Source organism: Vidua macroura, chromosome 17, assembly GCF_024509145.1.
Source record: "Vidua macroura isolate BioBank_ID:100142 chromosome 17, ASM2450914v1, whole genome shotgun sequence".
Lineage (NCBI taxonomy): Eukaryota > Metazoa > Chordata > Aves > Passeriformes > Viduidae > Vidua > Vidua macroura.
The window spans coordinates 2,462,832-2,473,382 of NC_071587.1; the positions used below are offsets into that span (position 1 = coordinate 2,462,832).

At 52.3% G+C, this 10,551-nt stretch overlaps 1 protein-coding gene across 1 annotated transcript; it reads left to right on the top strand.

The window, feature by feature from the left end:
* The first annotated feature begins 2,109 nt into the window (after positions 1–2,109).
* Positions 2,110–9,449, top strand: LOC128815739 (perilipin-3-like). The gene is made up of 8 exons (XM_053992704.1): positions 2,110–2,398; positions 6,264–6,343; positions 7,068–7,254; positions 7,541–7,623; positions 7,824–8,079; positions 8,447–8,646; positions 8,781–8,909; positions 9,002–9,449. The coding sequence occupies exons 2-8, from the start codon at positions 6,269–6,271 to the stop codon at positions 9,398–9,400; spliced, it is 1,329 nt and encodes a 442-aa protein (XP_053848679.1). The 5' UTR covers positions 2,110–2,398; positions 6,264–6,268; the 3' UTR covers positions 9,401–9,449.
* Positions 9,450–10,551: the final 1,102 nt, after the last annotated feature.

Here is a 10,551-nt window from a genome sequence, read left to right on the forward strand (position 1 = left end):
GGGATGTGACAGGAGATCTGTCCTGGCACAGCTCCACGCCTCCCTGGGAGTGGGGATGTTCCCCAGCCCTCTCAGGGACACCAGTCCCCTCTGCAGACCGGTGGGACCTGCAGGGTTGTGCAGATTCCCTCATTATCCCTGTCCACGTTTAATCCCAGCCCCTCCCTGAGGGATCCCAGGAGTGCTCATTCCAGGCTGAGCAGGAATCGCAGCTCAGCAAGGCCTGGCTTGCTAAGGCAAACAAAGTAGTGCTGGAATTAACACAGGAAAAAAATGGCCCCGGTGTCCTTCCTATTTTTATTTTCTTCCCCAGCCAAGCTGCCTGCTCCTTGGGATTTGGATTCCTTCAGCTGCACAGAAGGGCACGTGATTTATTGAAATTGGAAAGCTCGCAGACAAAAAAGGCTGTGAAATTATTTTGTATCTGACACAATCATTAGTGGTATTATTTCTTTTGGAGCTGGGAAGGACACTTATAAAACATCTAACAAGCTGCTAAGGAGATTGCCTAAAGCAGTGATTTTCAAAATGTGCTGCTGGAGCCCATTCTTTGTGCTCTGCACATATATCAAACTCCAGTTTCTTTTTATGGAAAGGACTTCAAATAATATTTCTGAGGGGTGTTTATGACAGTTTGCTGGTCACCCTATTGAAATATATGCCACCTGCTGATGGCATGATATGGAGATGACTGAAAGAGGCCAGGACACTCTAAGCAAGGGTGTTGTGGGGCAGAGGGGCACCCAGAGCTCCTCTTCTGCTTTGTGAATCCCTCTGTGCACATGCACCATGCAAACCCTCCAAATCCAAGCACTGAGTCCGGTATCAGTCTCTGTGGATGCTCTTGGGGGAGTGGATGGTCTCCTATGGGTGCCCCACTTTGCCTGCTGTAGCCAGAACCTGTCCAGAGGTCCAGCCTGCTTGGAAGTTCTGGTCCAGATACAAGGGGTGCTGGTGGAAGGCACCTTCTGGGGGACAGGACCTATTTCATCACAGAATCATCACAGAACGGGTTGGAAGGACCTTAAAGCCCATCCAGTCCCACCGAGTCCCTGGGCAGGGACACCTTCCACTGTCCCAGGCTGCTCCAAGCCCTGTCCAACCTGGCCTTGGGCACTGCCAGGGATCCAGGGGCAGCCACAGCTGCTCTGGGCACCCTGTGCCAGGGCCTGCCCACCCTCACAGGGAGAATTCCTTCCCAATATCCAATCCAAACCTACCCCCTCTCAGTCTGAAGCCATTCCCCCTTGTCCTGTCACTCCAGGTCCTTGCCAATAGTTTCTCTCCATCTTTCCTGTTGGCTCCTTCAGGCACTGGAAGGCTGGAATTAGATCACCCCAGAGCCTTCTCTTGTCCAGCTCTCTCAGCCTTTCCTCACAGCAGAGCTGCTCCATCCCTCTGGTCACCTTGGTGCCTGCTCTGGAGCCATTCCAGAAGGTTCCATGCCCTTGGATGGGTTTCCTCCAGGTGTCTGGAGGAGGGGCTGGATGGGCTGGAGGGCAGAGCCCAGCCTGACCTCCTGGCAGCTCTGCTCTCACCTCGAGGGGAGCTCCTGCACAAGAACCCTGCCACATCAGAGACTGGCTGTGCCACCTCCTCCCAGAGGGGAGCAAATCCAAGGATTTGGCAACTTGTGCTGGCCAGATCTGCTCTGGGAAACTCTTATTTCCCTGGCTGAGGGGGCTGTGACTTGAGCAGGATGTGCTTTCCTAATGCTGAGTGTGGTGTTTATTGTCAGTAACCCCAGCTCTCACCTGGCACTTTGCACCAAAGCCTGTCGTGGAAAAAGGTCAAAATCACGGACACCATTTAAAAGCTGAGACACAAAACCCAACAGTCTCAGACAAAGTCACCCCACAGGCAGCTGGCAGGGCTGGGGACTCAGTCCTACATTCTTCAAGCCCAGCCCAGTGTTCCAGCCCCAGCCCCAGCCCCATTCCCACCATCAGCACTGGGATGGCCACTTCTAATTGCTGTCAGCTGGCTGAGGGTGGCTGGAAGGAGCTGTTGTCATGGATACAGTATCCACAGGCTGTGCTCCTGCTCTTCCACAGGAGCTCTGTGGGCTTCAGACACCAGTGTGGCCCTCAGCACAGGAAGGGTGATGAATTCACAGCTCAGACTGAGCTGGCACCTCTGGGACTGACCCAGCTGCTGGAGTCACCGATGTCCCCAGCAGCAACGCCTGCCAGGACCTGTTGGAGTCACCTCCCATCACTTCTGTCCAGGATTCACACACAGCTCGTGCCCCTCCCAGCCCCACACCACCCCTCTCTCCCTGCCCCTGCCTCGGGTGGTCTTTCCTCCAAAACAGGTGGTCCCAGCAGTGGAGAGAGACACCCCAGCCACACCCACACAAAGCATCCCCTGAGGAGGTTGTAGCTGCAGAGAGACCCAGGTGAGAACCAACCTGTAACGCTCAGAACTCGGCTGAAATTGGGTGGATTTTGGGGAAAAGGTGCAGCCAATGCCTATTTTGGCCTCTTCCCATGCCCTTTTTCTTTCATGGGATCGTGGAATATCCTCAGCTGGAAGGGACTCACAAGGATCATGGAGTCCAGCTCCTGCAGACACCCCAACAACCCCACCCTGGGCATCCCTGAGAGCACTGTCCAAACACTCCTGGAGCTCTGGCAGCCTCGGGGCTGTGGTTTGTGCTGTGCTGATGAGCCAGATGAAGCTCATCCTCTGCAATATGGTAGCTTCCATTTCAACAGCTTCAAAATCCAATTTCCCATGTAAACCTCCTCAGAAGATGGAATCAGAATCATGGGATCATGGAATTATTAAGGTTGGAAAAGGCACTTGAAATCATTGAGTCCAACCATCCCCCCCAGCACTGCCAGCTCTGCTACCAAACCATGTCCCCAAGCCCCTTGCAAATAAGACTGGATATTTTAGAGAAACAGAACTATGAAAGGTCCACTGTAGTGGGACCCACGAGGGGTAATTTTAGAGGATTGGCTTTAAGGCATTTACAGCATGGTGTGGCTACAGCTGATAGGCCAAGAAACACTTAGAGTGTTTTGTAATTAGGAAATAGTTGGCTTCTGATTGTGATGGTGTGAATTATAACATCTGTGTTGTCTCACCCTTCTCATGAGACTGAAAATGGAATAAAAGTTTTTAAATCACCTCTCAGTTGCCCCAACTCTGGGTCAGAAAAGGCCTCAATCTGACACACACCCACAGGTTTTTGAGCACTTCCAGACATGGTGATGCCACCAGTGCCCTGGGCAGCTGTTCTAATGCCTGACCACCTTTTGGGTGAGGAAATTCTTCCCAACATCCAACCTAAACCTCCCCTGGTGAAACTCAAGGCTGTTGCTGCTGCAGGCAGAGGAACTGCCTGGACATCTCAGGCCACCGAGGACCTTTTTGTCCCTGTAGGAGGTGACAAGCACAACGAGCATGGTCAGTCAAAGCCTTGCAGGAGCAGTGAGGCTGAGCTCTGTGCAGGAGGGTGACACATTCCAGGGCTGCTGCTGTCACAGCCCAAAGCAGAAGGACAAACCTCGAGGCAAAGCACAACCACTGCTCCTCCCTCCAGACCTTCTGGGCTGAGGGATCCTCCTGCAGGGCCTCAGCACTGCTCCAGGGCTCGTCTGGAGGGCAGGGGCTGCTTGGAGGGGTTTTTCCTCTGCTGCAGCACAGACCCCAGGGAACACACAGAGACATTCTTGGGGTTCTGTGGTCAAGATGACCCCGAGATCATAAAAAATCTTTTCCTCCCAGCCCCGCAAACAAAGAAGTCCAGATGCGTCGGTTTTGCTTCTCAAGGGTGTTTATTTTCCCTTCTCTAGAACATTCTCTCTCTGCCCTGCTGAGCTCTGTCCAGCAGCTCGGCCATGGCATTCTGTCTGCCCTCAGGGCGGTGTTCACATTTGATACCCAAAACTACATGTGCCATGGTTACAGTAACGTGCCAATATCTGTCATCTATGTTGGACAGTGTGTCTCTACCTTAAACCAATAGAAAAGTGTCACCATCACAGCAAGACAGGGAGGGCAAGAAGAAGGAGAAAAGGTCAGGACACGCCCAAATCCCTCCATCTTGTCCCCTGAATCCCATTCTAAAAAGCCCCAAATTCTACTTTTTCACCCTGTGTCAATTCAACTACCACACTACTCAAACCCTTGTGAGTTGTAATTCCTCATACACAGTTGGCAGCTTTTCCCACAGGCTAAAATTGAAGCCACAGGTGTTTTTGACTTCATGCCAGGATCTCCAAGCCCCTTGCCAGGGTCTCGAGACAGCCAGGGCAGCCAGAGGGATGTCCTGAACTCCGACAAGACATTTCACTGATTCCTCTCCTGGCCTCTCTTGTGGGGATAGTGAGCTCTGATAGCAGGCAGTGTGTCAGAACCCGCAGATTTCCTGGGGGAGCCTCCAGCAGTGAGCTTGCAGCAGCTCCATGGCCATTACCACAGGTTTGTTTGGCAGCCTCACAATCAGCCAGGCTCATCACACAGAGAACTGCACGAGACTGTGATCTTTGTGCAGCCAGGGCCATTCCAAAGTGTTTTTTTTCCTTTTTCTAACACTGAGTTTATCATTAGATGTGCCTGAGAAAGCACAGATAATGCCATATATTTACTGTAAAAATAATGATCTTTGGTACTTCGTGTCTGATATCAGAAAAACCATTTAAATAAATAAATAAATAAATTCAATTACTTGCAATGTTCGGAATCCAGGGAGATTCAGAATCCAAAAGGAGAACTGTAGACAACTGGTCAGAGAGCACTAAAGATGCTTGGCAAAGGCTTGTGGCACCTCAGACAAACGGAGAAATTAAGTTTCCCTTAAATAACCCCAAATCTTATTGCTCATCCCTAATCTAGGAACAGGATTAATCATGAAATATCATTCATGGAAGAACAGGAGACTGCTTTCACATGTTCCTGTTGGACCCCTAGATGCTGAGAATTTTAAACTTTCCATGCTGAAAAGCACAAACCCACAAGAAAATACTGTATTTAACCTAAAGCCATAAAGAAAACTTCCAAAATTAATGAATAACACTGAGATTACAAGTGTATAGTTTAAATAAAAGTGTGTAACATCACAAAGTAGAAAATTAGTAGACACATTCCCATAGTCATTGCTGATGAAATGGAGGCCTCCAAGTGAAGCTGCTTACTGAAGCTGATTACTCCAGAGTAATTAACAGTAATGAATGATAATCAACAGAGCCCCAGCAGCCCTATTCACCTCTAATTGGCCAGGACAGGGCCTGGCTCCTTCCTGCTGCTTCCCAGAGCTGTCAGTCCCTGAGGGTCCCACCTTGCCCCATGCCAGGCACCATAAAAAGGCAGGAGGGGTGATGGAGTGTGGTGGGTGTTTGGTTCTTCCTTGCTGGTGCTCTGCTCATCTCCAACAGGTAACACAGGTACTGTTCTGCAGTTTCCAGGAGGAATGTTCAGGTGTTGGGGTGTGGTAGCAGCAGGGCAGACCCTTGAGCTCTGTTTTCCCTCAGTTCTGTTGTTGTTGTTTCTTTTAGTCAAGAGTTTCTTGAAGCCTTGGTGAGGATGTGATGCCTTTTCTGGGGCTACCTAAAAACAGAGGCTGGGCAAAATTGAGAGTCAAAAAGCAGTTATATTTACTGAAGGGTCTTCAGGTACATCCAGGGCAGACAAAGCCCCCCAGGTCCACCCAAAAATGGACCACAGGTCACTGGTTTTCACACTTTTATAAGTTTGGTCCATTTGCATATTGGGGGTCAATCTCCCAATTCCATGTTCAGATGATGAAGGCACTGACCCCAAGTTTGCTCTCCCCAACTCACTTTTGTTTACATTTTTCAGGGCCTGAGGCAGTGAGGTGTCCTTGATTGCCAGGCCTGGAGAGGAATTGTTGTGTCTGCCCAAAATGGGAAAGCAGCAGCTCACACTGAATATGGAGTTTAGAGTTCTACACTAAAGAACTGCAGGATTACAGATATATGAAAAATAAACAAACTAAAATCCTATGGCATCAGAGGAAAGAAGTACCTTATGCCTCTCCTAAACATATGAACAATATTTGGTCTCTAGGATGAGGAAAGAATGCTCTCCTTGTTCCTTTGATTATCACAAACCACCTGGAACTTAAACTTGAAACTGGGTAGATTTGCAAGTGGCACAGACCCCTCCTGTGAGGCTGTTTTGGGGTTTCCCCTGAACAGGCAGTAAAGGAACTTCTCTCTTTTATGACTCTGGAGGGAAGTGTCCCCTTGGAGGGGGGATCTTTCCCTAAAGCCTTGCTGTTCCTTGCATTCCAGCTGCCATGGCCTCTGCCGTGCCCGACAAGCAGGAGGTTGCCCAGAGCTCCCCAGAGGTGGAGAAGGAGAAAGAGCAGGAGGTTGGTGCTCCCTGTGGGATGTGAGGAGTGGCAGCTCTGGGGTGCAGGGTGAGGAGGTGGCCCTGCTGTGGCTGAGGGGAGCTGAGCCCCCAAAAATGGGAATTTCCTCTGCTCAGGCTGTGCCCTGCAGCTTCTGGGAGGTAACACAGACAAAGATGTGGACCTGAAGTCCCTGTAACATCTTAGGCTCAGCAAAGTTACCTGATTCCTGGCTAGGAAAGATGTTTCTCTAACTCAAGATGCTGGCTCCTGGCAAGCAGGGCTCTCATGGAAAGACTTCAGTGTTTCAGCCTCCCTGAGACCTGCTGCTCTTGCTCTGCTCCTGTGACCAGCAGCATCCTTGCAGGCAAGGGTGAAGTCTGTCAGCTTAAAACCAGCTCAGTCCTGGCTGCTGGAGCTGTTCTTGGGATACTGGCTTGTCAAATAACCATTCCAGGTGAACTGGAGATGGGTACATAGCAGAAGGATTGAGGTCACCCCCAAACTTGGTTGGTTGTTTGCTAGGGGAAAACTTCCCTGGGGTAGACAATCATTCATGCCAAGGCTCCTCAGCTCATGTCACAACTGAGTTATGGAGTTAATTAAGTGTGTAAGCACGGCAAGAGTTTCTCCCTCAGGTAGGTCAGGTGATTTGGTGACAATTCCTCCCAACAGGGAATTTCAGGGCAGAGCTGCTCAGGCCATGTTTGGAGCTTGGTGGCTGCACTTTTCTTTGCTCTTCCAGGCTGCAGTGAAGGAGGTGGCCGATCTGAGCCTGGTGAGCTCTGCCTGTGACGTGGTTTCTGCAGCTTATGCCTCCACCAAGGAGAGCCACCCCTGCCTGAGGTCTGTGTGTGACGCTGCAGAGAAGGGAGTGCAGAGTGTGACGGAGGCCACGGCCAGCTGTGTGCTGGCCACCCTGGAGCCCCACGGTAAATCCCTGGGGAAGGGCAGGCCCTGCCTGGGAGGGACTCTCCAGCTCCTTCCACACCTGGCAGGAGTCCTGGGGTGAGGAAATGCACCTCTCCGTTGCCATAGTGCAAGGACAGCTCCTGCCTTACAAGTCAGGCTAAAACTGGGCCCTAATCCCAGCAGTGGGATGGAGAGTCAGGGGTTGACTCTGATGCTGACTTTGCTAAAACTGATCTTTGCAAGGTGGAACTTGAGGTGAAGTTGCAGAAAACCACGTTTTGACTCTTTTTTTGGTTCTCTCTTCAGTCGCTGCAGTGAGTGAGTATGCTGCCAAGGGTTTGGATAAACTGGGGGAGAAGCTGCCACTCCTTCCAAAGCCAGTGGAACAGGTAAGAATTAAAGGCTGTGCTGTCCCTGGCAGGCAGAGGGGCTCGGTTCTTGTGGGATTTCTAAGCTAGGGAGGGATGTAGGCTCACACACCCGAGTAAACACTTCACTGACACTGTGCTATTTGTCCTCTTGGTGCAGTTCAGAATTTCAGTGTGAGACACAACCCACTCCATTATCTGCCATTCTCCCTGTTCCCCAGATTCTCTCTGACACAAAGGAGCTGCTGTCATCCAGGGTGGCTGAGGTGAAGGAGGCTGTGAGCAGCAAAGTGCTGGAGGTGCTGGATGCCACCAGGGAGACTCTGCAGGGCAGTGAGGGGGCTGCCACACCCGCAGTGACCAGTGCTGCTGGGCTGGGGCTGGGGCCTGCAGTGGCACACATGGGTGTCTGTGGAGCAGAGGCTGTGCTGGGGACAGCAGAAGGTGACTCTCTCCCCATTGGGAATGAGGAGCTAGGTAAGGAAAGGGTGGGTGGCTGTGGCTGTGGGAACTGTTGGACTGGGGATGATCAGCCCCATTCCTCACCCCACTACTCTGGAATGGGGCTAAGGGGAAGAAGAATCATCCCAGAATGGTTTGGGTTGGAAGGTACCTTAAAGCTCATTTTGGGCTTCTCACCATGGGCAGGGACAACTTCCACCATCCCAGGCTGCTCCAAGCCCTGTCCAAACTGGCCTTGGGCACTTGCAGGGATGCAGGGGCAGCCACAGCTGCTCTGGGCACCCTGTGCCAGGGCTCACTGGAGGGTACCTGGCTGCTAGTCCGGGATCTCCTGAGCCTGCTGCTGTGACACCTGTGGCTCAGGCACTGCCTCTGTCCCCAGCCCAGCTGGCAGAGCGTGAGGAGGGTGCGGACGTGCTGCCCCTGCAGCAGCAGCGTGAGCACAGGAGGTACTTTGTGCGCCTGGGCGCTCTCTCGGAGGAACTGCGCCTCTTCGCCCACCTGCACTCCACAGCCAGGATCAAGCAGATCTGGCAGGGCATGCAGGGGGCCCTGGCACAGCTCCACTGCATCCTGCAGCTGGTAGGTAGAGCCCAGCCCCTGGCAGGAGGGGACCAAAGCCCTGCTCTTGTCTCAGCTTCATTGCTGTGCTGAGGAGCTTTGCAATTCCCCAGCTGATCTGTCTGTCCTGGCTCTCTGATCTTCCCCTGCCACAGGTTGAGGCGTTTAAGCAAGGATTTAATCAAAAGCTTCAGGAGGGGCAGGAGAAACTACAGCAGATGTGGCTGGACTGGAGCAGGAAGTATCTCAAAGAGAGTGGAGATGAAAGCCCTGCAGAGCCAGAGGTACCTTCCTGGGGAGGCAGGCAAAGGGCTCTGGGGATCCCCTTGGTTTTTGAGTGACTCACTCCCGATCGTGTCCTTCCTGCCTCCCCCAGGAGATGGAGTGTCTGACGCTGCTGATGGCACGCAGGCTCACCCAGCAGCTGCAGCTCACCTGCTCGGGGGTGGTGGCTGCCATGCAGGGCCTTCCCTGCAGCCTGCAGGACAAGCTGAAACAGGCTCTGGGTGCCACCAAGGAGTTGCATGCTGCTTTCTCAGAGGCAAACTCCTTCCAGGACTTGTCCAGCAGCGTCCTGACCCGGAGCCAGGGGGAGCTGGCTGTGATCCAGGAGTACATGGAGGAGCTGCTGGATTACCTGAAGAACAACACCCCTCTGTCCTGGCTGGTGGGGCCCTTCTCCCCCAGGGAGGAGGAGAAGGAGAATCAATCCCCCCGGGAGGAGGAGGAGGCAGCAGGAGCTGGGCACCTGGAAACCTCCAGCACCCCCATGTAAAGGATAAAACAATAATTGCTGTTGGCATTAAACCCTCAGTAAGTGGAAAGAGTAAAGAACTGTCTTTGTAAAAGCTGCTTGTACTGGGTGATAACTGCTTAAAATAAAACTGCTGCATACAAAACCCTGTCTCTGGTGTCTCTTGGACAAAGACTGGGAGGACTGCTCAATGGGTGTGAGCTGTGCTCTTCTCACCTCTTCCTTGGTGGAATTCCAGTGTGCACTCAGGGATGCAGGAAGAGCAGCCGGCTGTGCAGGAACCAGCACAGCTGGTGAGCACTGATGTTGTCTTGGGAAGTTGTAATTCCTTCTCTCTCCCAAGCCTGGAGGCAAATACGTGCCCTGCTGGCACTGCTCTGTGCTTGGGAGAGCTGTCAGACCCTGGCATCCCTTGGCATTGCTCTTTCGAGGCCAAATTCTCCTCCAGCATTTCCCTGCTGCTGCCTGGAGCAGGTTGGTGTGGGGGCACCAGGCTGGGGGTGACAGACACCTGCCAGCACAGGGTTTCTGGGGAGCTCAGACTCTTCCAGTGCCATGTCCAGCTCCTTTTGGAAGAGGCTGGGGAGCCCAATGCCTTCAGACTGGCCAGGCAATGTTGGGCTGATGGACCAGGTGCCTGTGGGACTTGGAGAGGAAGAGCTCTGCTCTTGCCTTCTCACCCTCTGAGGAAAAGCTCTGCTCCTCCCTTCTCACCCCTCTGTTTTCAAGACCAGAACTGGAATCTGCTCTCATGTGAGTACTGCTTTTTCCAGAGTTATTTTTAATTTAAAGATAATCAAAGTTGTTTCATGGGGGTCAGAGACAGGGACTGGGGATGAGGCTTTCTTTGTGGGTGGTGAATGCAGGCTTGAAGAGGTGGAACTTGCTGTTCTCTTACATAAAAGTGACCACTTTTCCAGCAGCACTCCTCATCCTCCACCCTGTGTGTAAGAGGCAGCAGTGTGTGGGCTCTGGGTTTGGGCAGCAATTATTCCTTCATGCAACACAACCCCCTCATGGAGGAATTTGGATCCTGATTCCCTGAGCTCAGCACGTACCAGACAAGGGTCTTCCTCCTGTAGGAACCAGTTTGTGCTGGAGGCAAAATAATCAGGCAGTTTAAGTTGCCAGGCCAAGGTGTTGCTGAGATGTGAGAGACATTGCAGGGGTCA

Bases quoted from the DNA above. Each gene is read 5' to 3' on its own strand.
- LOC128815739 (XM_053992704.1), top strand. From the start codon at position 6,269: ATGGCCTCTGCCGTGCCCGACAAGCAGGAGGTTGCCCAGAGCTCCCCA. The intron at 8,647-8,780 runs GTAGGTAGAGCC...CCCCTGCCACAG, and splicing joins TCCACTGCATCCTGCAGCTG to GTTGAGGCGTTTAAGCAAGG. The intron at 8,910-9,001 runs GTACCTTCCTGG...TGCCTCCCCCAG, and splicing joins AAAGCCCTGCAGAGCCAGAG to GAGATGGAGTGTCTGACGCT.